Source organism: Trachurus japonicus, chromosome 14 (assembly GCF_045865225.1).
Source record: "Trachurus japonicus isolate A0001 chromosome 14, Traja_1.0".
NCBI lineage: Eukaryota > Metazoa > Chordata > Actinopteri > Carangiformes > Carangidae > Trachurus > Trachurus japonicus.
The window spans coordinates 3,251,129-3,279,098 of record NC_140920.1 but is presented as its reverse complement, the minus strand read 5'-3'; the positions used below and the strand labels follow the sequence as shown (position 1 = coordinate 3,279,098).

Genomic DNA, 27,970 nt, shown 5'->3' with positions numbered 1-27,970 from the left:
CTTACAGACACCAAACCTTCCAGTTGTATTCCCGCCTATATTCTGAAGGTTTTTACAGAGGGGATTGTTGATATATCATTCACAGCCTCATTTATACAACAATTTATACCTAAAAACAGGGCGAAATTTGATTTTTTTAGGGCTGGTGACAGTATTTTCTCATTTACAAAGTGATAAAAAGAGATATCCAAAATCCCCTCTGTAAAAACTTTTGACTTTAATATGTCAACAAAATAAAACAAGAATTTTGAAAGTGGCTTTATCCAATCTTCAGATTTCGGGTCTGGAAATGTACACAAATTCACGCATATTTAATTATATAATGTCTAATTTCCATATGTAAGCATAATATTTAAGAAAACATGTAATACAAAAAATAATTGTCTCAATCTAAGTAATAAACATAGAAAGTTTCATGGCAATAGCTGTTAGTTAAATTTTTTACCCTATTCACCTGGGGTGTCTCGCCTTAAATAAGACTCATCACCTAAAAATGTACTTGTTTTTAGATCATTTTCACTTGTTTCAAACGTATTTTCACTTGAAATAAGTAGAAAAATCTGCCAGTGAAAGCAAGTTTTTTGTGCTTGTAATAAGGAAGAAAAACTTGCTCCACTGTCAGATTTTTCTACTTATTTCAAGTAAAAAATCTGCTTGACAGAAGTAAAAAGTGTCTAAAAAGAAGCTACTTTTTATATGTGACGAGTCTTATTTTAAGTATAATGAGATTTGTTTTGACTAGAAATGACATTTTGACTAGAAATGAGACAAATATTCTTGGTAAGATTTTGAGTTTTTGCAGTGATACCTTGAAATTTCACCCATTATCTCCTCCCCCTCATGTGGACTAAGGGCTGGGAGAAGTTTCAGAGTCCTCCGTGGCTTCTCTGAGTTACAGGGGGTCTCGGCGTAGCAGTGCATGTCCATATAACGGTTGCAAATGGATACCAACTGTCTTCGTAACAAAAAGACACACCAAAAAACATCCAAATACCTCCATGCTGCTCGTATGTAATGTCCGTCTTGTATCGAAGCCCCGAAATGCAAAATTGTCCCGAAAAAAAGTAAGAGCACGACTCACCCATATACAGTCACATCCGATTCAACAAGTTCACTTCAGGTTCACAAGTTCAGTTTTAGTCACAACCTCAGAGATAGAAATGTCCCACTTTAATTTTCACTGTTCTGTTTACAAGCCTGTTACTGATAGACTGAGAAGAAGAAAAAACTCACACATTTGTATGGTTGTGTATGTAGCAATCTTATTTTTATTTAATTATAATATTTAATTTCTTTCGGGACAATTTCACATGTCGGGGCTTCAATACAAGACGGACATTACATACGAGCAGCATGGAGGTATTTGGATGTTTTTTGGTGTGTCTTTTTGTTACGAAGACAGTTGGTATCCATTTGCAACCGTTATATGGACATGCACTGCTACGCCGAGACCCCCTGTAACTCAGAGAAGCCACGGAGGACTCTGAAACTTCTCCCAGCCCTTAGTCCACATGAGGGGGAGGAGATAATGAGTGAAATTTCAATTTTGGGTGAACTATCCATTTAATAGTGGAGTCGTGACTGTGACATTTCACTCTCTCGTGTGTGAACAGGAACCTCCAGAAGTCGGCGAATGACAGGGATAAGCTGAAGTACCTGACCGGAGAGTGGTTCTACGAGACCAAGCAGCTTCGTCATCAGGACCGTATCCATGGCTCCGACATCATCAGAGCCTCCATGAAGCACACTCACAAGCCTATAACTATATGTGAGTCTGCTGTAACCTGCCTTCTTTCTCTATCTCCCATCTTTAAAATAAGAGTGATGCATTAAAGGGATAGTTCAACATTTTGGCAAATTGGCCCATTGCCATAATCCCTATAGTCATAGCAGTAGGTTCATTACCTTTAATTGTCGGTGCAAGCTATTTTTAGAACGGCGGAGCAGAGCCGTGAGCTGCTCAGAGCTATGCTACGGAGGCTAATGGGATTTCTTGGTTTCCCTCATCAAACTCATCAAATACACAATCCAACAACTCCACAACACTCTGGTGGACAAGTTGTGACCTGCACATTCACCACACTATGAGATAATAACACAACGTTACCACACAGAGTTGTTTTAGAGGCAAATTCATGCAAAACCGCTGATGCGCGTTGAGTTCAGGGACAGTTTTTCATCAAGCAGTCTCTGTATTTCCCTCTACAACAACTCTGTCTGGTAACATTGTGTTATTATCTCATAACGTGGTGAATGTGCAGGTCACAACTTGTCCACCAGAGCGTTGTGGAGTTGTTGGATTGTGTATTTGATGAGTTTGATGAGGGAAACCAAGAAATCCCATAAGCCTCCGTAGCGTAGCTCTGAGCAGCTCACGGCTCTGCTCCGCCGTTCTAAAAAAAGCTTGCACCGACAATTAAAGGTAACAAACCTACTGCTGTGACTATAGGGATTATTGCAATGGGCCAATTTGCCAAAATGTTGAACTATCCCTTTAAACACAGTACAGTATATTAATGAAGCTTTTTATTTAGATAATAATGTGACAGCTCAAACCAAGGTCGTCAGTTTCTACCTTTCCAGCTGTTTGCTCGTCTGGTGTGTCATGAACGTTACAGTCCGACACAGTTTGGTGCCCAGCCTCGTTTCTGACAGGACACGACCTCAGCTGATACATCAGCTGATCCAGGGCAGAGATCCAACTGCTGCTGCTTCAGCCGGCTTCATATCAGTTACCTCGGCTTGTCAACCAGAATTAAAGCACCCATCTCTATCCTTTCAATGAGTTCAAGTATTGAAAGGCAGCTTTTTTAACTATACATGATCGTTTTTAGCTGCTTTTGGAAACATTACACAGCAAAAACTCAAAATCTTTCCAAGAATATTTGTCTTATTTCTTAAAACAAAACTCGTCACCTAAAAATTCACTTGTTTTTAGATCATTTTCACTTGTTTCAAACTAATTTTCACTTGAAATAAGTAGAAAAATCTGCCAGTGAAAGAAAGTTTTTTGTGCTTGTAATAAGAAAGAAAAACTTGCTCCACTGTCAGATTTTTCTACTTATTTCAAGTGAAAATATGTTTGAAAAAAGTAAAAAATGTCTTAAAAACAAGCTACTTTTTAATGTGATGAGTCTTATTTTAGGTATAATGAGATTTGTTTTGACTAAAAATGACATTTTGACTAGAAACAAGACACATATTCTTGGTAAATACCTGACTATCAGCCTGGCTGTTGCTGCTCAAAGTGACGTAATGGAAATAAGGCTGAAGTGTCTCCATGGTGGGACCGTCCATCATGACTACTGGGACAAATCCCAGTGAGCTGGTGGACTGATGCACTATTTTAAAAAAAAGAAACAAAAGGAGCTTCTGCAGCTTTAAAAAAAAAGAAAGTCACTCTGAGATAGTTATGTCATGTTAAACACCCAGTTCTGTTGAACCCAACTAAACAGGCCAAAGTCTTTTAAACCTCTTCCTTCTCAAGTCGCTGCATCTCATGAGGCTGTAATCCTCAACATAAACACACAGGTCAGAGAGAGAGAGAGAGAGAGAGAGGGGTCACAAAGACTCGTTAAATCATCGCTCATGAATGAGCACAGGCTCTGCAGGACTCCAGCACCTGCACACACTATTTGAGAGAATAAGCACTAATTACATGAATTTCCCATATAAGTGTTAGAGGTGGGAATCTTTTACTATCTCACGATTAGATTCAATTCTGATTTTTGGGGCTACGATTCGATTCAAAATCGATTTTCGATTCAAAACGATTTGATTCCTAATGATTTCTGCTTCAGTCTGTCGGTTTGCAAAGGATCCTCATGATCTACTCCAGTCTGCTTTGCAAGACAGAATGACTAAAGTGTCTTTTTCACATTTATTGAGTTTTAAACATTTATCCATGCTTAGATGGAATTGTTGAAACTGTTGCATAAAAGCAATATCACATATTGCTTAAGTAACAAAATTAAAAGTGCCTAAAAAAAATAGAGCAGTTAAACATGCTGCCTTTTAAATTCTAAGGAAATGGAGGCCGACAGCCAGCAGATTTGTTTCATTTTTTTATTTTTTAAAATCGATTTTTGGGACATTTTACTGTATATCGATTCTGAATCGTATTAAATGAGAATTTCGATTCTTATGTGAATCGATTTTTTGGCACACCCCTAATAAGTGGTGTTGGACCGTAAAATTTAAAAAACATGACTGATATGAAACTAGATAAACAAGAAGCCACACAGGCAAAACCATGTAAAAACAGAGGTGCCCACACTTTTATGGCCTGTTGCGAGCTACTTTTAAAATAACCAGGTCGACCCACATTATAAAAACTAAACACATAATTAATTATTTATTTATACAGCACACAGATAAATAGAACAACATGGTATGTACATTATATCATGTGATGTAATAACTGGTATTCAGAGAGTAATGTAACCCTTGGTATTCCACATAGGTGATGTGTAAAAGTGTGGTGATGAATATAAACAGTGAATTGTGTGTGTGTGTGTGTGTGTGTGTGTGTGTGTGTGTGTGTGTGTGTGTGTGTGTGTGTGTGTGTGTGTGTGTGTGTGTATAGATGCTGGTGTTGATGTATAATTAATTCAAATATCATGACAAGGAGAGTTTGAAGGTGATCCGTGACTAAATGTGACAGTTGAGGTTCCTGTCACTATGCCTCCAATTGATCATGCGCCCTGGCTACTTGGCCAAGGAGATGTCCCTTTGGGTGACTGGCAAGCGCGCATGACTCTTACCCGGGAGGTGTGGGTTCAATCCCCGCCCGGGCCCTCTTCACCTTGCCACATTCTGGCGTTGTTGGCAGGATCCATGTAGCACTAGGGGTGGGTCCATGGATTCCTAATGTGTGGCAGCCTGCGCGGAAGCACGAGGACGTGCTTGTGAAAAGAGGGGGAGAGATGTGACAGTTGAGGTTCCTGTCACTATGCCTCCAATTGATCATGTGCCCTGGCTACTTGGCCAAAGGGATGTCCCCAAGCGCGCATGACTCTTACCCGGGAGGTGTGGGTTCAATCCCCGCCCGGGCCCTCTTCACCTTGCCACATAAATCTGACTTTAATTCCCATCTACTGATTACCTTGTTTTAACCAATCAATGACAGGCCTCCTGAGGTGTGTGTATATTAACCTACACCTGAAATACACAGCATCATAAAATATGCATGCACTTAAACTTTTATATGAAATAACAGGGTATCCACGGGGTCTTAAAAAGTCTAAAATTTGAAAATCTCAATTTTAGGCCTTAAAATGTCTTAAATTTGTTGAATTTTTGTGTTCTTTGTTACAGGTGATAGGCTACATGTCCATGTGCATGTGCATGAGAACTGATTTTGAATCGAAGAGACACCCAAATATTCACATCCTTCAGTCCAGGCTTTTGAAAAGAGAGTAGCCTATAAAATCAGCTTCATGTAGCAGTTAACTTTGAAATGGTTCGAATATATTGCTGCTGAATAAATCTTTTTTGGGGGGAAATATGGCTTCTGATATAATAGTCTGTAGACATCATCATCATTCAACTTTTTCACATGGTCTGGTGTTAATAAAGCAAACTAAAAATCGCAAAAAGAAAATCAAGAATCGGTTGAATCGAAAATCGATTTTGAATCGAATCGTGACCCTAAAAGTCGGAATCGAATCGAATCGTGAGCCACCCAAAGATTCACATCCCTAGTACAGAGACCTGCCACAGTGTCATGGTGCATTAATATAAACTTCAACCTCAGAGCTGTCTGTCCTCAGACTGTCCTGACTGTCCCTGAACATGTGTGTGTGTGTGTGTGTGTGTTGCAGTGGAGCTGACTCAGATCCTGCCAGAGAAGTCCAGTTTTGTCAGCAGTGACAATAAGGACGTGTTTGTCCCCCCTGTTCTCCGTGGCGTCCTGCAGGAGCCTCAGCTGCAGAGGTGAGTTAACACAAGCAAAGTAGAAATCACTGTTTATCACATTTATGTATTTTACATTGTTATTATTATTTAAAATTTCTTTGAAACAAGTTCTGATTAAGTGTCGGGCTTCAGTAGGTGTTTCCTTCTGAATGGTCACATGATGGTTGATCGATTAAAAAACATTTAAAGGTATAATATGTAGGAATTCCCCCCATCTAGTGGTGCAGTTGCATATCTGAACGTATTCTTGAAGTTGCATTCACGTGAAATCGGGCAGACGTCAGACAGACAACAGACGCTGCATGTACAGTAACAGGATAAACAAGCGTCTATGTAAACAAGTGGTCCGCCAGCACGAGGTAAAACAATACAGGCGTGACAATATGTTGTCATGGTGATGTGGTATTGTTTTACCGTCTTTCTCTCGTGGAGTAAAATGACATCCGGTTGGTTTGCCGACGGCCGTCTGCCTGACTGTACCTGAATGCAACACCAGTGCCTCCGTCCTTCCTCACACTACACAGTGGTGACAGTTTTAACAGGCCGAGCCGACAGCTCCGCTCAGTTTCCGTGGTTACCTACGGTCACGCTGCCACTCAACGTAAAAAATTGCGATGCAACATGGCCGCCTCGGTTCGGTGCGTCGCCCACTTCTGTATTTGTAACGACTTGTAACAACTCATTCTAAGGAACCAGAAAGCTTTCATTTGTATGCAGCTGTGATTCCACTTCAGTGAAATACGGATTTATGAAAGACAGATTTGATTTTTGCTTATAAAAAGCCAAATAAGTTACATACTGGGGCTTTAAGTTGTTGTTCTTGTTTTTAACTTTATTGTCATGTTTCACTCTCATCTCTCTCATAATCAGCTGCAGGAAACTGTTTCCAGTGGTAATAGAAATATAAAAAGAGCAGCAGACGGACACAGTGAGAGCAGCTGGTGAACACACTGGAGCATTTAGCAGCTAAGGACACGTTTTGTTCTGTTTGAGAACAAAACCAGAGTGAAAATGAAAATGACTCACATTCATCAAACTGAATGTCAAAGGAGTCAGCAGTAGGCCCATCAGCTGTTTATTGGAGTAGCAAGTAAAGGAGTAGGCCAAAGCAACAGCAGTGTTAACTCCTGTTTCTATCTATTTGATGTTAGCATGCTAGGTTGGTAGCATTTCTCCTTTATTTCCGATGACATCTCATTCAGTTCCTCCACACTGGTTTTTGAGCTGTAATTCTTTGGATGCACCTAAAACATTTACATTCACACATTTTTAAAAAAAGGACAAGGCAGGTGTTCGATAGTTTTCTTTTTGTCTACAAATCCCTTTACAGAAAAACCCATAAGCAGACATCAATCCCAAGAAGTGTCAGATATTTGGGGCCATTGTTGGTTCGGCTCTGTACATTGAGTTTGTTGAGGATAAGAGACATTAAATATCTCCAGATTCATCCTTTAAAGGTACATTGTGTAGGAATTCCTCCCATCTAGCGTTGCGGTTGTATATCACAAGCAGCCCAATTGTATTTTTCATGCTGCATTCACATGAAATTGGGCAGACGGACGACAGACGACAGCCACTGCAGGTAACGGCATAAACAAGCCTCTATGTAAACAAGTGGTCCGTCAGCACGAGGCAAAACAATACACGTGACAATATGTTGTCATGGCGATTTGGTATTGTTTACCTGAGCCACGTTTTACCGGCTTTCTCTGGACTTCTGTGACTAAAACGACATCTGGTTTGTTACCGACGGCCGTCTGCCCGACTGCAGGTGAATGCAGCATCAGTGTAACGATTGATTTTCATGAATAGAATAGATAAGAATAGATAACAGGAGAAGTTACACAATGTCCCTTTAAACTAAGGAGTGGAATAATAGATTGATTTGAAATCAAAGGGATGTTTTTTTGTAATGCAGTTTCTTGTTGTGGCACTTCATGTTAAATACTAATGCTCGGTTCATGTGCATACTTGGAGAAAAACCTCTCCCTCTGCAGCTTTAAATAATCCCTTTAAACATAAACTTTCAAATTCTCAGAGCCCAGGCGTATTTAGACAAACAGTAACTCCATGCAGCATAAACACAAACATATGATGTGTGTTGTCTGTCTTCAGCGGCATCACATGCTGCAGTAGTGGAGCAGATAATCTGGGCGGGACGGAGAGCGAGTGGAGTTGTGCACACACAGTAAATGGATCTTTAGTAATTGGCCCCGTAGTTCTCAATAATCTTCTTAGAAGGTCAGGTCTCACATGTTCATGTTTTCCACTGCTTCTCTCCGACTGTTGATCACAGTTAGTTAAATATAACCAACATGTTTCTGCACTGCCTCGTTGGTGATGACGATCCATCCTGACCGCCGAGCAAAACGTGTCTGTTGAATAGCAGAGATTATGATGCGCTTCGACGAGCACATGGATTCTCTTAAAGTTTCACTAAGACCTCGAAAATTTGACGTTGCACATCCTTAAAGGGACATTGCACTGCAAAAACTCAAAATCTTACCAAGAATATTTGTCTTATTTATAGTCAAAATGTCATTTATAGTCAAAACAAATCTCATTATACTTGAAATAAGACTCATCACATTAAAAAGTAGCTTGTTTTTAGACACTTTTTACTTCTTTCAAGCAGATTTTCACTTGAAATAAGTAGAAAAATCTGATAGTGGAGTAAGTTTTTCTTTCTTATTACAAGCACAAAAAACTTGCTTTCACTGGCAGATTTTTCTACTTATTTCAAGTGAAAATTTGTTTGAAACAAATGAAAATGATCTAAAAACAACTAAATTTTTAGGTGATGAGTCTTATTTTAAGTGGAAAGAGTTAAGTTTTGACTAGAAATTAGACATTTTGACAAGAAATAAGACAAATATTCTTGGAAAGATTTTGAGTTTTTGCAGTGTGTGTAACTTCTCCTGTTATCTATTCACGAAAATTGATTATTTGGTTCTTCAGTCTGTTTTTCATTAACCAGTAATCCCCCCCATCAACAAAGTGAAGTGTTCCTTTCAGCTCTGAATGAGCCGTTCATATCATTCATATCTACATGGAGCGGGTAAGCTCGGTGCTGCTGCCATGTGGTGTCGCCATGTTTTTACGTTCAGTGGCAGCGTGACGGTAGGAAACCACGGAAACTCAGCGGAGACACCGGAGCTGTCGGCTCAGGTCGAGGTGGCGTCTGTGAAAAGTCACAGCGGTAACGCAGTGAGGAGGAACGGAGCGTTACACTGATGCTGCATTCACCTGCAGTCGGGCAGACGGCCGTCGCTAACAAACCACACTGCAAAAACTCAAAATCTTACCAAGAATATTTGTCTTATTTCTAGTCAAAATGTCATGTCTAGTCAAAACAAATTTCATTATACTTAAAATAAGACCCATGATATAAAAAAGTAGCTTGTTTTTAGACACTTTTTACTTCCTTCAAGCATATTTTCACTTGAAATAAGTAGAAAACAGGGGTGCAAACTTGTCACCTTTCGGCGAAATTCGCCGTTTTGGATCCCAAATTGGTCATTTGTGTGATTCGTGTAAATCCGCAATAAAAAAAAAATTGAGAGGGGGCGGGGGGTCCGGCGAGGCGAGGCGAAGCAATGCACCTGTCTCTTTAAGGCGCGTGCACCTTATCTGGATGACAACGAGTGGTGGCAACACTCCTCTTCTGTCCAGCAATACACACCTGAAGCTTCACTTTTAATACAGACTAACTTACACGACTTTTTGAGCATGGCGAGTGAAAGAGTCGGAGCTAGAAGATGCGCCAGCAGCGTTGTATAGGTGCTGTATGGGACCGCGTGTGTGTGATGATCGCGATCGCGGCAAATTAGCGATTAGCGCGTTTAGCATTATTAGCTCCAGTGTCTCCTTGTCTGGAGGAGGGTCTGGCAGCGAGACTAGCTCCAGTGCGACCTGTTCAGCAGCAGCAGGAGGAGGAGGTTGACTGACTGTGGCAGGACCTCTGCCTCCGTTTCACTTTATGTTGCTGGTAAATAATGTGGTTGTAAAAGTAGTAGGCTAAAGTTAAATTATTTAGTATGCACTAATTAAAGGGGCAGAGCTTTAAGAGACATTTTAGCTTTTATATTTTATAAGATATATTTTTTGTAAGAACCACAATTAATAAATATAGGTTATATATTTCAGTGAATATCTAATTGTTCTTAGCATTTGTTAGATAACTTTCTTTGCCCAATAAATTAAAACATGTTGGAACTATCAATGTCTCCTCTTGCCGCCAGAATCTCATCTACTTTTAACCTCAGACTGTCACAATGATGTATCAGATGTCAGACTGCCTCATTCTTTCAGTTTTAACCTGAATATACAAGACATGATTGATTTTCCCAACGATCAAAGTATACGAAACCGAACCGAAAACCAGGACCACAAAACCGTGAACTGAACCGTTTGCTTGAACATCTTTTAAATACATATTGCCGCTTAATATGTTTTATGTAACCTATGGCATTTTTAAGCTTCATGTGTGTTATTGGACAGAAAGAGCAGCGCTGCCTCGGAGCATAGCCTACGTACAGAAAACACATACATCAATAAATAAATGTTTCACAATGAACCACTCAGTCTGTATTAAATTTTATTTAGTTTGAAGGCAAGGTTTGCAAGGTTCATCTGATGGACATCAAGGGACAGATTCTCCAAGTTTTGCACAGCTTTTGCTCATGCTAAACCTGCATAGGCTGAAGACCCCCTTCACATATTTCAAAACCAAACACAGAGAGACAGATTGTGCAGGTTTAACAGGAGCAAAAGCTGTGCAAACCTGAGTAAATCTGGACCCTAGTCTCATGCTAAAATTGACTGTAAATTCACCTTTAAAGTTGGTTTTTAAAAAAAATTCCTCGGGGGAGCATACCCCCGGACCCCCCTAGGGGGTCGGTATCTTGTCACCTTTTTTACCCCTGATGAGTTTGCACCCCTGAGAAAAATCTGACAGTGGAGCAAGTTTTTCTTTCTTATTACAAGCACAAAAAAACTTGCTTTCACTGGCAGATTTTTCTACTTGTTTCAAGTGAAAATTAGTTTGAAACAAGTGAAAAAGATCTAAAAACAAGTTTGTTTTTAGGTGATGAGTCTTATTTTAAGTGGAAAGAGATTAGTTTAGACTAGAAATGAGACATTTTGACAAGAAATAAGGCAAGTATTCTTGGAAAGATTTTGAGTTTTTGCAGTGCAGATGTAATTTTAGTCACAGAAGTCCAGAGAAAGCCGGTAAAACGTGGGTCAGGTAAACAATACGACATCGCCATGACAACATATTGTCACGTGTATTGTTTACATAGAGGCTTGTTTATGCCGTTACGAGCAGCGGCTGTCGTCCGTCTGCCGTCTGCCCAATTTCACGTGAATGCAGCATGAAAAATACAATTGAGTTGCTTGAGATATACAACCACAACACTAGATGGGAGGAATTCCTACACAATGTACCTTTAATTTGGACGTTTTAAAACACATTATCTTAATCTGTGTTTACGTTTCTAGGTATGGAAACCAGAACCACTATGAAGCACCGCAACACGAGCCTGAACTGGTTCTACACTCACCAACGAAGGTACAGTACAGTCGGCTCTCTGTGACCCAGATGTTAGTTTTCTTCTTTACAAACTTGGTTCAACTGAGAGCGGGGAGTTATCTTTTTATTCACTATTATTCATAGTGCCATCTCTAAATGTCATTTCCTCTCCATCTGTGACGCTGCTGCAGCCTCATATCAGCTTCATTGTCAGCACTGTGCAGCCATTCATCCACACAAATGTATTTTTGCTTCATTTTGAACAAAGCACGAGCTGCCAACCAACATCCACAAGGCCTTTCACCGTCTTTGGCAAAGATTATTCTGCAGTTCTGTGGTTTATGTGTCTGATCAGTCAGATAAACATCTCATCCATTGTCTATACGGCTTATACGTTTTTTTATTTCATTATTATAAGTGCAGGGTCACGGGGAGAGGGGAGGGATGGGGAGCTGGAGCCAATCCCAGCTGACACACACATTCACAGTGACTCACACACACACAGCTGCTTGTAACTTAGAGTCACCAATCCACCTGTTGTTCATGTCTGTGGGAGGAAGCTGGAGAACCTGGAGAGAACCTGCTGCAAACTTCACCCAGAAAGGCTGCAGGTCTGGGAATCAAACCCAGAACCTTCTTGCTTAGTGCTGCTAACCACTGTGCCACCAGTCACCAAAACATCCACAGATCATTTTTTGTGCTCAGTCAGAAGCGCTTACCTCTCGAATTCTACTCTGCCCTCTTTGTTATTGTTACTCTGGCTCCTCATTCACATACCTGTAAACTAGTCACCTTTCGGCTACAATCGCCGTTTTTTGGTCAATTGGGTCATTTACGTGAATCGTGCAGCCCCTTAGGCTACATGCAACACTGCAAAAACTCAACAGCTTACCAAGAATATTTGTCTTATTTCTTGTCAAAATGTCTCATTTCTAGTCAAAACTAATCTCTTTCCCCTTAAAATGAGACTCATCACCTAAAAATTAACTTGTTTTTAGATCATTTCACTTATTTCAAACAAATTTTCACTTGAAATAAGTAGAAAAATCTGCCAGTGAAAGCAAGTTTTTTTATGCTTGTAATAAGGAAGAAAAACTTGCTCCACTATCAGATTTTTTCTACTTATTTCAAATGAAAATCTGCTTGAAAGAAGTAAAAAGTGTCTAAAAACAAGCTAATTTGTACGTGATGAGTCCTTTTTTTAAGTATAATGAGATTTGTTTTGACTAGAAATTACATTTTGACTAGAAATAAGACAAATATTCTTGGTAAGATATTGAGTTTTTGCAGTGAATGCAATGAAAAAGTATTTGCCCCCTTCCTGATTTCTTACTAACATTTGTTGTTTAAGATCATCAACTTTTAAAAGCCTATTAGACAAAGATAGCCCAAGTAAATATAAAATGCACTTTTTAAATGATGATTTCATTTAATTCAAACCGACCTTGTCCTATGTGAAAAAGTAATTGCCCCATGAACTTCCAGTAGCTCTCTGCTCTATTCCTGTACCTCTCCCATCTTTATGAAGTTTTATCGTCTCACTCGTACAGTCTGTGACCACGTGGAGTTGTGATGCATTAAACACACCCAAGGTCGGGCCACAGAAAGCTGCTGCCTCCACAGCTTCTTTTTATAACCGTGAAAATCACAGGTGGAATCAAATTTCGATCACAACTAAACTGACTTTTGTTGCCTTGCACTTGTAGTTTAACGTGTTTGTTTGTAATTATTCAGAAGATAAAGATGCTATACTGTATGTGTGCTTAAAGTTACAGCTATATAGGACGACACTCTTTTGAAACATTAAACATTTTAGTGAAACTGAGCAGGGGAGCACTCAGTCATGTTGTAGTCTGTACACTTCATACCAACCTTTCTCTTTTTTATTATTGCTGAAGCAGAGAAAAAACCCGTTCAACTTCGAGCTCCGGGACGCTCAGTTATTGGATGAAGCGGCGGATCAAACCCAAAAACCAAATGAGGGTGAGGTTTTCACTTGTCAGTTTTAAATATGTCATCTAAGTGGAGTCCTACTTTTTCCATTGTGATCTAATGATACATTATGTGCTATGTTTTGAACTGAGCGGCTGCTCGATGGACAAATCATGAAAGCTGTAAACCAATGTAAGTCTGGTTTCTAGCATGACATCCAGGTGTGTGTGTGTGTGTGTGTGTGTGCGGGGCCTTTACAGCTTGAGCTGCTTCGACCTTCCCCGCTGCAAACAGCATGTTGGCATGAGCAGTGTTTGCATTGCGGTTAAAAGCATGTAGCGGCCTGTCATCTCTAACAGTTTTTGTAATCCGAGTTCCCTCCTCCACCTTCTCTCTCTTCGCTCAGCGGTTCAAGTGAAAGTGACGACATGAGCCGGAGATCTGGCACCGGGGGATTTTCCCAGGGGTTATCAAAGTGAAGGGAGGTCCAGATACATGTGGATGTAGCCAGACTAGCCAGGGGATTACACAGAAATACATTCCAAGGCCTTAATCTGAACTGCATGACTTGTGCCTGCTGGAAATAATTCACATGAACCGGGAAAACAACATTGTTGTGTTGAAACTATAGGATAAGTAGGAAATAATGGCTCAGTCAGCAGTATTTTACAGATGCAGATGCTTCAGTTTGTTTTAGATATATCGGAAACAGTCAAGTATTTTGGTAACACTTTATGTGACGCCTATCTCTATATAACGCATTATAACCATACTTATAATGAGTTATAATGTAGTTATAGCACTGTATAACTAAACACTCATACAGTAAATAATCATAATGCTTTATAACAATAATCATAACACACTATAAAGCATTTTATCTTGACTTATAAGGTCAGGTGTTATAATATGTTAGAATTGTTAGAAACTCGCTGACGATGCCCACATCGATAATGCATTATAAATATAGTTATAATGTGTTATAAATGGCTTATAAACATGTATAACTATAATTATAAACAATCATAAACTATCATAAGGCTTTATAACAATAAGCATAACACATCATAGAGCATTTATAACTATTATAATACTTGATCTTATAAACCATTATAAATTGCTCTATGATGTGTTATGCTTATTGTTATAAAGTCTCATGGTAATTTATGATTGTTTATAATGACAGTTACACATCTATAAGCCAATTATAACACATTATAACTACATTTATAATGCATTATCGATTTGGGAATGGTCAGTGAGTTACTAACATTGATAACATATTATAATACCTGACCTTATAAGTCACGATAAAATGCTTTATAGTGTGTTATGATTATTGTTATAAAGCATTATGATCATTTATGAGTATTTAACTATAGTTATACAGTGCTATAATAACTGCATTATAACTCATTATAAGTATGGTTATAATGCGTTATAGAGATAGGCGTCACATAAAGTGTTACCAAAATACTTGACTGTTTCCGATATATCTAAAACAAACTGAAGAAAGATAGGCGTCAAGTAAAGTGTTACCAGTATTTTATTACAGGAAAGGATGGAAGGACATGAAAGAGTGATTATTCTAATGGAACTGAGCTAGAATTGAGTCGGCTACTGGAATCGAGACATGGGATGGGTTTGATGGGAAAATAGTCAAATTGCGTAAGACACCAAAGATGAAACTTTCTTTTAAGGGGAAGAAAAACACCTCCATTGATAAGATCATCTTTATTTGTTTTGTTTTTTTCCAGAGCCTTTACCATCACCTGACTGCTCACTTTCTCATGCTAGTAACCTTAGTCAAGACCCTAGTAGCCTGGTCACCCAGAATGCATCTGTTCCCATGTCAGTGCCTGAACATACAACAACCAACAGCAGCAGTTCTCAGGACAGTTTTGTTGAGGTAGAGGGACCAGGAGGTATTCATGCTAACGCTAACTCTGCTGCTGCTGCTGCTGCTGCTGCTCCGCGGAGCATCCTCAAGCGCTCCGGCTCCACAGACTCTCTGTCCTCTCACCTGGACCTGGAGAGTCCAGCGCCGGTGGCTCCTGATCCTCCCGCCGCCGAGACCTCCATAGACAGGAGGCAGGTGAGGTTCAGCACCATGGTGAGTCACATCGAGGACGAGTGGCAGGACGGGAAGGAGCTGGGGGAGCACGGTTTGCTGGACGTCGACCCCGTTGCTTCCTCTGAGACGAAAAACAGCCACCCAGATGACCACGACCTCGAGGACTCAGAGGACAGAGGAACAACCGATGATAATGAGCCGATGCTAAGTGAGAGTGGAGCGGATGCACAGGATGGTGAAGTCAGTTGCAAAAATGAGGCAGACGTCAGAGAGCAGGAAGCTGACCAGCACCAGCAGGTCCTTAGTGGTAAGACTCCTAGTCTGAGTCAACTAATCAACTCAACCACCAATCAGCAAATCAAACTGTGTGTGAGTGATTCATATGCACAAAATGAGACCAAATATCTTTTACTTTCATTCTTCTTATGCATGTTCTTTTATCTCTATATATTACTGGTGGTGGATAAGAGAGCATCTGTTTTTTCTTCTATTATGTGGTTTTATTGCATTAAGCTTTTGCATTTGGGCTTGCATTTGCACATTTTTCTGCACATCTTTCTTTAAAGCAGAAGTAAGTGGAATATTTGTGTTAATATAAGTCTTAAATAGTTCTATCTTCCGACAGCAATCACTTACATAGAGTGTTTGGTCTGAAACACGGGTCTGTCAGTCACTCTGCTCTGCTGTAAGCCGAGGAGAAAACTTTCCTTGTGTCCTACAACCTTTATCCAATGAGGAGAGAGAACGGCATAAAGGGGCGGTCCTCTCTGTGTGTGCAGCCAAGGGATGCGCGACAGGAAGTTAGCCAAAACCACCGGATCGCTTACTTCTGCTTTAAGTTGTCATATCTGCTGTTGGACTTTTTTTTATTGGTTATATTACTGGAAGATGAAGTATAATGGTGGGAGTTTGCAGTATGGTATAATCTACTATGTGCAGAGCTCTAGAGTTGCACATTTTCAAATTCTTCACATTGTGGCCTGTAAAAAAGCTGCAAGATGTTGTTTTGATGTTGATTGTCCAGCTTCATTTGACAGTAATACACCAAGAAAAGTCCCACACAGCTAAATTTACTCTACTGTGTGTGTAGTCAAGTGTTTAGTAGATATCATTTATATGAGTGATACAAGAGGTGGTTTCTGTCTTTGCAGAAGTCTCTGACCTGCTAAGTCCTGCGCTGTCCAGCCTCCTCTCTGCCGAGCAGGAGTCAGGTAAGCCCGTTCCCGTGGAGACGGAGCCTGAAGAGGACAGTCGCTCTCAGGCTGACGATACAGACGGACCGACCGGACACAACTTTAATCAAGAAAAGCTTCCTGAACAGAGCACTAATGTTTCTATCGAGTCTACCTCAGAATCCAAGCCGTCAAAGAGCTCATCTCATGCTATTTTACCTCAGTCGAGTCGGAAAATACTTGGAATTTTTAGGAGAGAGAAAGAGAAGGGCTCCAAAGGTAAGAGTCGACAGAAAGAAGAGGCGATGAAGCAGAAAGAACCAGAAAACACACATCATCTACCCTCGCCTGTTGCAGAAACGACTGTGGACAAACCTGCACGCGCACCTGAAGCTAAACCTCCTCCGACAACCGAGGTGCGAACGGTGCAGCTTGCAGCGCTGCAGAACACGCCGTTTAAAGAAACAGTGGCCACGATAGAGAGAGACGACGAGCAGCAGCAGGAAGCAACAACGGAGGACCGAGCCGTTCAGTCCCCGGAGCGACTGTCCAATCTGAAAGCTTTCTGGGAGAAAGAAAACACTGGTCCCAAAGTAATATTTACCAGAGAGGAGGTGAGGCAGGAAAACAGCTCAAAGACAGAAGGAACAGAAGCTTCTTTGCATGTGGAGAGCGTCGACGATCCCTCGGTCCGAAAAGCTGAACGTAGACTCTCTGTGGATGTAGAACAAGACGGCACCTACAGAGCCAATCCCGTCCTCATCTACGACGAGACGGACGACTCTTCGACGGCTTCGGGAACAGAATCGCAGAGAAACATCAACAACGCTCCTTTAGCTGCTGCTTCCAATGCCCAGAAGCAGCAGCAGTTGGATCCAGTTCCAGTTCCAGTTCCTACCCCAAGAAAGTCCAGTGCCCAAGAAGACAGACCGGCCAAGATCAGTGAGCTGAAGCATTTCTGGGAGTCGGGGTATGCAGGACCGAGGCTGATTTCTGCAAGAGGTCGGGGATCCTCAAGCAACAAGGTGGTTTCCCCGCAGTCGGATCGGAGAACATCTTCATATAACAAAGAGAAGTCTGAGGGAGAGGCACAAAACACGCCTGGTGTCGTCTTGAGATCTTTCAAAGTGACGGACAAAGGTTTCGTCAGTCCGAGTCCAGATGGGTCAATGTATAACCAATACCAAATGAAGGCCGATATGGAGTCTCAAGAAGAAAGGCCGCTCAGTCCCAGTAGATCCACACCGAGATCGAAAGACCAGGACCACGATGAAGGCCGGAGGAGTCCATCCAAGACTTGCCACCCGAGAGTCTTACCCAGAGAACCGTCCAGTCCAGAGAGATCCAGTTCCCCCTTGAAAACCTTCCCCATAGACATCGAACCGCCTCAGACGAAGGCTCTCGAAGAGCAGCAAGTAAAACCGACACCGGCGCCGAGGCAGAAGAAGAGTCCTCCACCTTCAAACCCAGAGGACAAAGGTTTGAATACACAACAACAAACGAACCCGAGCTCCTCTGCTTCAGCTTCAACACAACCAACGAAGGCCTCGCAGAAGAAAGCCGGGGCCTTCGCTCGCCTCGCCCGGTCCTTCTTCCCTCAGGATCTTCAGCACTACCTTGGGCCGCAGGAGAAGGCCTACAGACCGCACTTTCAGAAAGGTTCGACCGAAGAAGACCTCGTGGGTAACCAGGGTAACAGTCCCACAACCGATACCAGCTCTTGGATTGTGCAAAATAAAGATGGAAACGCCAGACAGGACACAACAACAACAACAACCAGGGCTCGGTCTCTGTCTCGGGCAAGTTCAGACAGTGAGCATCTGAATTCTCTCTCCATTCATATTTATTTCCTCAAGCTGTTGATTTATGGAAACCACTTGTCATGTTTTTCTTTTGCAATCACATGCATTGACATTCTGCACTGCAAAAACTCTTCAAAAAATCTTACCAAGAATATTTGTCTTATTTCTAGTCAAAATGTCACTTCTAGTCAAAACAAATCTCATTATACTCAAAATAAGACTCATCACATTAAAAAAATTAGCTTGTTTTTAGACACTTTTTACTTCTTTCCAGCATATTTTCACTTGAAATAAGTAGAAAAATCTGATAGTGGATCGAGTTTTTCTTTCTTATTAAGCACAAAAAACTTGCTTTCACTGGCAGATTTTTCTAGTTATTTCAAGTGAAAATGAGTTTGAAACAAGTGAAAATGATCTATAAACAAGATCATTTTTAGGTGATGAGTCTTATTTTAAGTGGAAAGAAATTAGTTTTGACTAGAAATGAGACATTTTGACAAGAAATAAGACAAATATTCTTGGAAAGATTTTGACTTTTTGCAGTGTGATCTGACTTAGATGAGTTAGATTACAAATCCCTCAGTTTTAAAGATACTTGTACACGCTTTTGCAATCTGCAGAAAAAGTCCAGAACAAAATACAGTTCCAATCAGTAGAAAACCCCATTTAGTTTCAGTTAAAAGTAGTTTGGATTGTGATTAAAAGAGCTGCTGTTGCAATAGATTTGTGGTTTATAAGAAGCAGCTAATCACCACTGTAAATATTGGAACTGGTGTTACCAACAACAATACTCCTGTTATTTTCTGCGGTGTACATCCTAAACTGATTTACTAAGTATTACAGTACACTTTCCCTGACCAGCAGTAACCCAGAACTCGTTCCACTTGCTTTCTATTCTATTCACTGAAACAGAAGTAGCCTACCGTCTGTCGCCTCAGACGGTGTCAACTCATCTGTGTTGAGTTTTCCAGAGCTGACGGTGTTTTGTGTGTCTGTGGCAGGTCATGATGATTGCTCTAGTCCTGTCATGTCAACTCTGAAACAGTTATCTTCAAGGAGCATGTCTTCATCCAAAAGTCTGGAAAACCTCACCTCGCATACAAGTAAAACAACTCTTTGCTCAGGACCAGTTTTTCTTTCATGCAGCCGATTGATGAGTTATTGTATTGTTACCTATCAGTGCATTATTTCTGCAAAATAAAACAACATAAAAGGTCTGAGAGAGGATGTGATTACAGTACATGGCAGTGAAGTGAGAATAATACTGACTTGTGGCCTCGTTTCCTCTCAGGAGAAGAGAAGACCAAAAATAACTCGAGAGAACAGATGAATTTAAGTGTGGATGATGGTAAACATACGTACTGTACTTCACATTCACTTTGAAATTCAGTGGTCATTATGTTTACTTAAAGGGATAGTAGCATTTTTTTTAAAGTGGGGTTGTATGATCTACAAATAGCCCCTACGTACTTTAGTTGCAGTAGAAGACTCTCTGCACTCCTCCCGTTAGCAACGCCAGCCCATAGCCCTGCCCAGAGATTTACAGCACACATTGTTGTGAATGGACCCAAAGAAACGGCCTATTTTCGCGGCCTAAAAGAGGTTTTACCTGAAAAAAAATACACAGTTCCATTGTTCACTATAATATAATTTTTTCCAGCACTTCAAAGTGCAGGAAAAACACAGTTTTTATTTGGAGCTAACCAACTGCTGATCGGCGGGCGGCGGGCGCTAACCCTGGGTGGAGGGATACGTGAGTTGGTTAGGTCCATATAAAAACTGTGTTTTTCTTGCACTTTGAAGGGCTGGAAAAAATTATATCATAGCGAACAATGGAACTGTGTATTTTTTTTCAGGTAAAACCTCTTTTAGGCCGCGAAAATAGGCCGTTTCTTTGGGTCTGTTCACAACACTGTATGTTGTAAATCTCTGGGCAGGGCTATTATGGGCTGGCGTTGCTAACAAGAGGAGTGCAGAGAGTCTTCTACTGCAATTAAAGTACTTAGGGGCTATTTGTAGATCATACAACCCCACTTTTAAAAAAATGTTACTATCCCTTTAAGAGGTTCAGAGTCATGTCTGTCTTCCAGTTTCTGCGCTTCCACCATTATCCCCAATTCCATCCAACTCAAAGCAGATGAAAAGCAGTGTGTCTGTGCCTGTTATCCAGCTGGATGAGGTAAACCACACATCACTCAGCATTATTTTATTTTTTTCAAATTTTCTTTGTTATTCATGCTTTGCTTCTTTTCTCTCATGTTTTCAGACGGACAGTGACAGCACTATGGAGTACAGCTTGGGCTGGAGAAGGAACACCGGCAGCTCCACATCGAACCTGAGCCTCTCCTCAGGAAGGGCCTCCATGTCTGTACGTTCACGTCCTAATAAACGCTTCTGTTGTGTAGTAACCCGGTTTCTTAGATTACAGCACTTTTTAAAGATGAGTAGTACGATACTAGAGAGTCAATACGTTGACGTTCAGAACCACAAACCACACTCATCTTCGAACTCTGCAAACTGCCTTCATTTTGATTTCAATCACCCACAGGTGTCGCCGAGACATTTTTGCCTTGATGACACATTTTTACTTTGATGACACCTTTTTAAAGAGGAACTATGCAGGATTTTCAGCTTAACTATGCTACATTTTCTTTTTTTCCGATGTATTTTTATCAGCCATTTATAATACAAACATACAAACATAATAATTACAGAACACGTAAACAGAGACAACAGAAATAGAATGTAATAGGTTGACAAAAAACCACCCCCCACCCCCTGGAGAATATCACGAGAACTATGCATAGGAGACTGATTGTTGAGTTGGGTTCGTATTAGCAAGGTACTGTATAAGAGGATGTCAAGTTGCGTCAAAATGTTGGAGACTGTCTTTCAGAACATATCTTATTCTTTCCAGATGGAGTGTATTAGTTTATTCCTCTAGCCACATCTTAGATGTTGGTGTGTTTACACTCTTCCATAAAATAAGAATCATTTTTTTCCGCTATTATAAGACCATATGAAATAAAACATTGTTGTGCTTTGTTTAATTTTTTAAAGGTTTCAGACACCCCAAGAATAATAAGTAAGGGTTCTGGCTTTATCACAAATCTCATAATCTCGGACATTATATTAAAAACACTAGACCAAAAAGAGTACGTTTTACGGGGCATAACTATGCTACATTTTCTAAACATCTTCGGAGTAAATTTGATGGTTGAATAAACACAACACATGACTTGTAACTTGTTACAGGGAGAATGGAGGCTCTCTGTCTTCAACGTAGCTTCTCTTTGCCGAAAACCAACCTTGCAAGATCAGCGCCACCGACCCGATGTCCCAGATTTCGTGTCGGCGGCACTGCGACACAAACACGCCCCATAACCCGACGGATAAGACTACAGAAATATACACATCGTAACTTCATATATGATATATAATATTATCCACCGCTCCACTGATTGCTTTCTCCCTGGCTTCGTTAAAAACAAATGCACATGACCATGAGGAGGGTTAGCAAAACAGGACTTGCATAGCTCCCCTTTAAAATCTCATGAATTTCCCTACAATATGGTTAGTGCTGCTGCTGCTTCTCAGCAAGAGGGTTTTGGGTTCGATTCCCATTCTTTCTGGGTGGAGTTTGCATATTCTCCCTGTGTCTTGTGGGCTCTCTCCAGGTTCTTCCTCCCACAGTCCAAACACATGCACACTAGATCGACTGGAGACTGTAATAAATGACCAGTAGGTGTGGATGTGAGTGTCGTCTCTATATGTTGGCTTTATACGTGAGCTGGGATTGGCTGCAGCTCCCCACAACCCTGCACAGGGTTTTAGACAATAGATGGGATGGGTGGATGCTTGACATCGCACTGTATGAATGTAATGAATCGTGGTTTTAGGATGATGGTGTTGTTTCTTGTTGTGACCGAGCAGGCCAGCGGCAGCATCAGCAGCCTCCACCACGCCGACTTTGGAGACATCGAAGTCCAGGGAAGCATCCAGTTCGCTGTCAACTACATCCAGAAGCTCGGGGAATTTCACATCTTCGTGGTGCACTGCAGGGAGCTGGCCACGGCCGACGCCAAGAAGAACCGCTCCGACCCGTAAGTCCAGTGTCATCACACATGTGCACTGCAAAAACTCAAAATCTTACCAAGAATATTTGTCTTATTTCTAGTCAAAATGTCATTTCTAGTCAAAACAAATCTCATTATACTTAAAATAAGACTCATCACGTTAAAAAGTAGCTTGTTTTTAGACACTTTTTACTTCTTTCAAGCATATTTTCACTTGAAATAATCGAATAGTGGGGCAAGTTTTTCTTTATTATTTCAAGCACAAAAAACCTGCTTTCACTGGCAGATTTTTCTACTTATTTCAAGTGAAAATTAGTTTGAAACAAGTGAAAATGATCTAAAAACAAGTTGATTGAATCTTATTTTTAGTGGAAAGAGATTAGTTTTGACCAGAAATGAGACATTTTGACAAGAAATGCGACAAATATTCTTGGAAAGATTTAGAGTTTTTGCAGTATGGTAAAGGTAGAGGAAATATCATAAACCTCTGTCTGTCATTTGAAGCTGTGATAATAAAGTGTTTATATGTGTTTTAGTTCAGACTGACTCTGTCCTTTTACAGGTATGTGAAATGTTATCTTCTCCCTGACAAAACAAAGTTGGGAAAGAGAAAAACAGCTGTAAAAAAGAAAACTTTAAACCCCACCTACAATGAAATTCTGAGGGTAATAATTCTATATTTGTTTTTTTTACACAATTCTCATTTCACCTAATCCATATTTTACTAAATCTTTGTTGCCTTCTTCTTCTTCCTCCTCCTCCATAGTTTAAAGTCACGATGGAGGAGTTAAAAGCTCAGAATTTGAACGTCTCAGTGTGGCACAATGACACGTTTGGGCGGAATACCTTCCTTGGCGAAGTGGAGCTGGACTTGTCGGAGTTGGACTTCAGTAACACACAGATTAATGAATACGCATTAAAAGCCAGGGTAACAACTTCATCTCCTAAGTTTGTGTTAGCATTGTAGAAGTGTTTCTTAAAAAAAAAATCAGACATTGACTCATCTCGGCGCCTTTTCTCTTTTCTCAGGCGTCATCACAAACCTTCGCTCTGCCTCCCTCGCCTCTGTTGGGCAGCAGAGGACAGATGAGAGTCGCCCTGAGATTTCTGCCCCAGACGTCACACAGTGAGCTGACGATTCCTCCGTTTGTATCAGTCATCATCTCAGTTTATTTCAATCGTTGTTGTCACTTATTGCAGTGTGACCGCATCCACAGGTAAGAGAACGTCTGGGACTGAGACCGGCGAGGTGCAGATTTGGGTGAAAGACTGCAAGAACCTCCCTTCAGTCAGAGGAGTGATCATCGACCCCTTTGTGAAATGGTAGGAGGATGTTCTACACTGCAAAAACTCAAAATCTTTCCAAGAATATTTGTCTTATTTCTTGTCAAAATGTCTAATTTCTAGTAAAAACTAATCTCTTTTCACTTAAAATAAGACTCATCACCTAAAAATGAACTTGTTTTTAGATCATTTTCACTTGTTTCAAACAAATTTTCACTTGAAATAAGTAGAAAAATCTGCCAGTGAAAGCAAGTTTTTTGTGCTTGTAATAAGAAAGAAAAACTCGATCCACTGTCAGATTTTTCTACTTATTTCAAGTGAAAATATGCTTGAAAGAAGTAAAAAGTGTCTAAAAACAAGCTACTTTTGTGATGTGATGAGTCTTATTTTGAGTATAATTTGATTTGTTTTGACTAGAAATGACATTTTGACTAGAAATAAGACAAATATTCTTGGTAAGATTTTGAGTTTTTGCAGTGTGAAAACTCAATAAAAATGTAAGTGATAAAAGAAAAAGAAATAACAAGTTAACCTCCTTCCTTTTCTTCCGGCTGCAGCACCGTACTTCCCGACACGAGCAGTAAGAGCCGGCAGAAGACGCGGGTGGTGAAGAGGACGGCCAACCCCATGTTCAACCACACCATGGTGTACGACGGCTTCTGCTCCGACGACCTGAGAGAAGCCTGCGTGGAGATCACGGTGTGGGACCACGACCGGCTGAGGAGCCACTACATCGGAGGCCTGAGGCTCGGACTCGGCACAGGTGAGGTCACTCCTGTCAACCCACTGCACCTGCAGCCTGGATGTGTTCTTCATAGAGAAGTTTCAACCTTGGTGTTTTCCTCCTGGGATTTAAAGTCCCACTCCCGCGACCCTTTTCGGCCATTTTAAAACCAGCTCATTAGCCATGCACATTAGCAATGTACCTCTGGAGGGTGGGCGGAGACTGCGCTGCTCTGCACCCGCCCAGCCACCTCCTCGCACCCCACACCCCCGCTTGCTGACAGCTGGACATTGTACAATTACAGATTCAGCGCGTTTAACGTAAAACTCCACACTGGGATTCGATCCCAGACTGGAACATAGTCCTTGCTCATGGTGCAAGCTGCTCTACCAGGTGAGCTATACCTATTATACCTAGACAGCTACACCGAGCTGTGAAGGCTTTCACCTCTGAGCCAGATGCAGAGCGGGGCGGGAGCTTGTAGCACTAGTGCCCTCCCCTGGAGCTGTGACACCCTCAACTCCAGTCTTCCTGAAACTGCCAGTTCGCGTCTGCCATTGGTTCACAGCAGTTTGAAGGCAGAAAAACTCTGAAATGCAATTTTGCACTTCCTTCTCTGCTGATATGTGCTCTAACACAAGAAAAATGCCACAGGAACATGTGAAAAGCTCAGAAAACACGATTTTCACGGGAGTGGGTCTTTAAGTGCAGTGTGAATTTCATGATGTTGCCTACTGTGAAGTTTAGGTCTTAGGGAAAGTTTGGGAGAACCAGCACAGAATAGAGGGTGTAAATCACAATACGATCAGTCATCATGATACAATATCGTATCGACCGAATGTGATGAATGCAGATATCATGAGGCTACAATCCGGCTTGTTTACGATTTTATGCTTCGTTCATGAACATGCACTGTCCCACCTCAAATAAATTGAATTGAATTGAATTGAATTGACTGAATTCTGCCACGATTCAGGGACCAGTGGTCGATATGAGACGAAATCTTTTGCCGATCCTACTCACTTCATCCTCACCGGGGCGCTCTGTCAGGTGCAACTCGGGGCAGCTCGCAAATGTTTGGTGTGCGAGCCACCAAATGGAATTGCCCTTTAAGGGATTAATAAAGTTGAATCTTGAATCTTGAATGAATCTTCATATTAAAGGATAATTACCGTTTTTTACAATCTGGACCCCATTTCTACCATAAAAAATGATTATTTACTCAACCAGATAACTTTGGTGTCATTACAAGTCGTTCCGACGAAATTAGCTCCAGCCGAGAGCCGCGTATATCCGTATAATGTGAGTCTACAGGGCAGCGTCATCGGAACGACTTGTAATGACAACAAAGTTATCTGGGTGAGTAAATTATCTTATTTTATGCTAGAAATAAGGTCCAGATTGTAAAAAAAAAAAAGGTAATTATCCTTTAAGTCACACAGAGCAACTCAATGATCAGTAGACCCAACCAGACATTTAGATGAAAAACACAAATTAAAAAAACATGTGCTAGAAAACAGGCCTCCTGTTCACTATAAAGAGCCACAATCTGATTTACAAAGCTTCACTCTTCTCTGAAAAAACTGAAAGAAGATTAAGTTTCTATTAAACCAGGATTTCCATGTAAACCTTTCTCCTATTAAGAGTCTGAAAGTAAACAAATGATTTTTAAAACTTACAAATGAGTTACACACGTCTCTACAATGAATATATGAATATGAAATTGCAGCACAAACCAATCGGTGAGACGTGCCAGGGGAATTTCAAAATAAAACATATGTCTTACAAATGATGATACATGTCCATGTCAATCAATACTATTGACTTGTTGATCATTGAGTCAATGTATTAATGTCAGATTGATGTATCGTTACATGGGCCCAGCAGAAAAAAAATATGTTTTAGACAAAGAAACAACCCATTTGTGTTCCTTCCTGAGAGGTAGATGGTAAGTACCATGGTGTGATGAATGTATAAATAAGAAAAAAGATGTTCCTTTTTTTGCTGTTGTTTCTTTTTTTTCTCCAGCATTAAGAGCAAAATAGTAATGATTAATAATGAAACTCAATGACCAGCTTTAGAAACTATAGATTCTCAGATAATGGGGGGAAACAAAGCAGTTCTAGTTCCCGTGATGATTAGCTTCTTTTCTTCCTGTGCAGGGAAGAGTTACGGGGCGGACGTGGTTTGGATGGATTCGACGACAGAAGAGGCAGATCTATGGCAGAGGATGCTGCGCTCCGACGGCGAATGGGTGGAGGATGTTTTACCTCTGAGGATGTTGATGATGGCAAAAGGCATGTCGAAGTGAGACTGGATGGAAGTGTTGATGCAGCATGTTTGTATGTATGTAATGCAGGTTTGAATGGATGGAGGCAGCGGCCTTAATGAGCAAAGTGATGATCACTGTATGATACGTTAATGCACAGGCTGCTTTAGTTTGTTCAAACTACAAGTTAAATTTGTGTTCAGCTTAAAATGATGATTTATTATAATAATTATTATTATTATCACAGAAGTGGGGCAGAGGATAGACTGTGTTTTTGATCTGAATATCTGAACACTGATGATTATAATGATACTACTGTTGTTGTAGTAGTACTGTTGTCTGATTCCTGCGTACAGCACCTCTATCTGCAATAAAGAGAATATTAATGAGTTGTTTGGTGGTAAAAAATAATGGTTTCAAGTTCCTGTCAACACTTGGAAATATAACACAGCGGAGTTATTGACACCAGGAAATAGCTGTCACCATGAATATACAATTCAGAAGCAACAATGTTAAGTAGTTTCTCAGATTTGAGATTTTAACCTTAATTATAATAATAATAATAATATATATATACAGCTCTGGAAAAAATTAAGAGACCACTCCCAAAATGATCAGTTTCTCTGGTTTTACTATTTATAGGTATGTGTTTGAGTAAAATTCTATTTTTTTTTTTTGTTTGTTTTATTCTAACAACTACCGACAACATTTCTCCCAAAATTAAAAAAAATATAGTGTCATTTAGAGCTTTATTGGCTAATGACTGAACTAGTCTAAATAACAAAAATATTGTCTTACTCAAAGTCTTTTTAGACCTTGGATAATAATAATAATGCAAAGAAAACATGTTCATATTTATTCCTAAAGAACACAGCAAGAATATTTTAACTCAGGAAGAGTTTATAAATCAATTTTTGTGGGATAACGTCAATGTTTAATCCCAGCAGTGGTTTTTATTTATAATCTTCCTATAAAACCAGATGTGGTTCAGGTGATGACCTCATCAGTGTCTCATTAAGTAGAATGAGTTGTGTTTGTGTTGGTGTTTAAAAAAGAAAAGAAAAGAATGACTGTCATACACGTAGAGATGCTTTTAAGAAACATTTGTGAAAGTGGTCTCTTATTTTTGTCCGAAACAAATAAGAGACCACTTTCACAAAAAGTTTCTCTAAAAGCATCTCTACGTGT

The 27,970-nt window shown here is 40.4% G+C and overlaps 1 protein-coding gene across 1 annotated transcript in view; it reads left to right on the top strand.

Annotated features, from left to right (window-relative positions):
- The window catches only part of sytl2a (synaptotagmin-like 2a), a 28,739-nt gene extending 1,556 nt beyond the window's left edge, over positions 1-27,183 (top strand). The window contains exons 2-18 of the mRNA XM_085797058.1: positions 1,614-1,768; positions 5,823-5,934; positions 11,419-11,488; positions 13,351-13,432; positions 15,139-15,762; positions 16,610-18,439; positions 19,431-19,532; positions 19,721-19,777; positions 20,520-20,608; positions 20,696-20,797; positions 22,363-22,532; positions 23,068-23,170; positions 23,272-23,433; positions 23,535-23,631; positions 23,723-23,828; positions 24,347-24,552; positions 26,676-27,183. Coding sequence (XP_085653184.1) covers positions 1,614-1,768; positions 5,823-5,934; positions 11,419-11,488; positions 13,351-13,432; positions 15,139-15,762; positions 16,610-18,439; positions 19,431-19,532; positions 19,721-19,777; positions 20,520-20,608; positions 20,696-20,797; positions 22,363-22,532; positions 23,068-23,170; positions 23,272-23,433; positions 23,535-23,631; positions 23,723-23,828; positions 24,347-24,552; positions 26,676-26,824 — 4,216 coding nt within the window. The 3' untranslated portion in view covers positions 26,825-27,183. The remainder of the gene's footprint in view (positions 1-1,613; positions 1,769-5,822; positions 5,935-11,418; positions 11,489-13,350; positions 13,433-15,138; positions 15,763-16,609; positions 18,440-19,430; positions 19,533-19,720; positions 19,778-20,519; positions 20,609-20,695; positions 20,798-22,362; positions 22,533-23,067; positions 23,171-23,271; positions 23,434-23,534; positions 23,632-23,722; positions 23,829-24,346; positions 24,553-26,675) is intronic.
- The last annotated feature ends 787 nt before the right edge of the window (positions 27,184-27,970 follow it).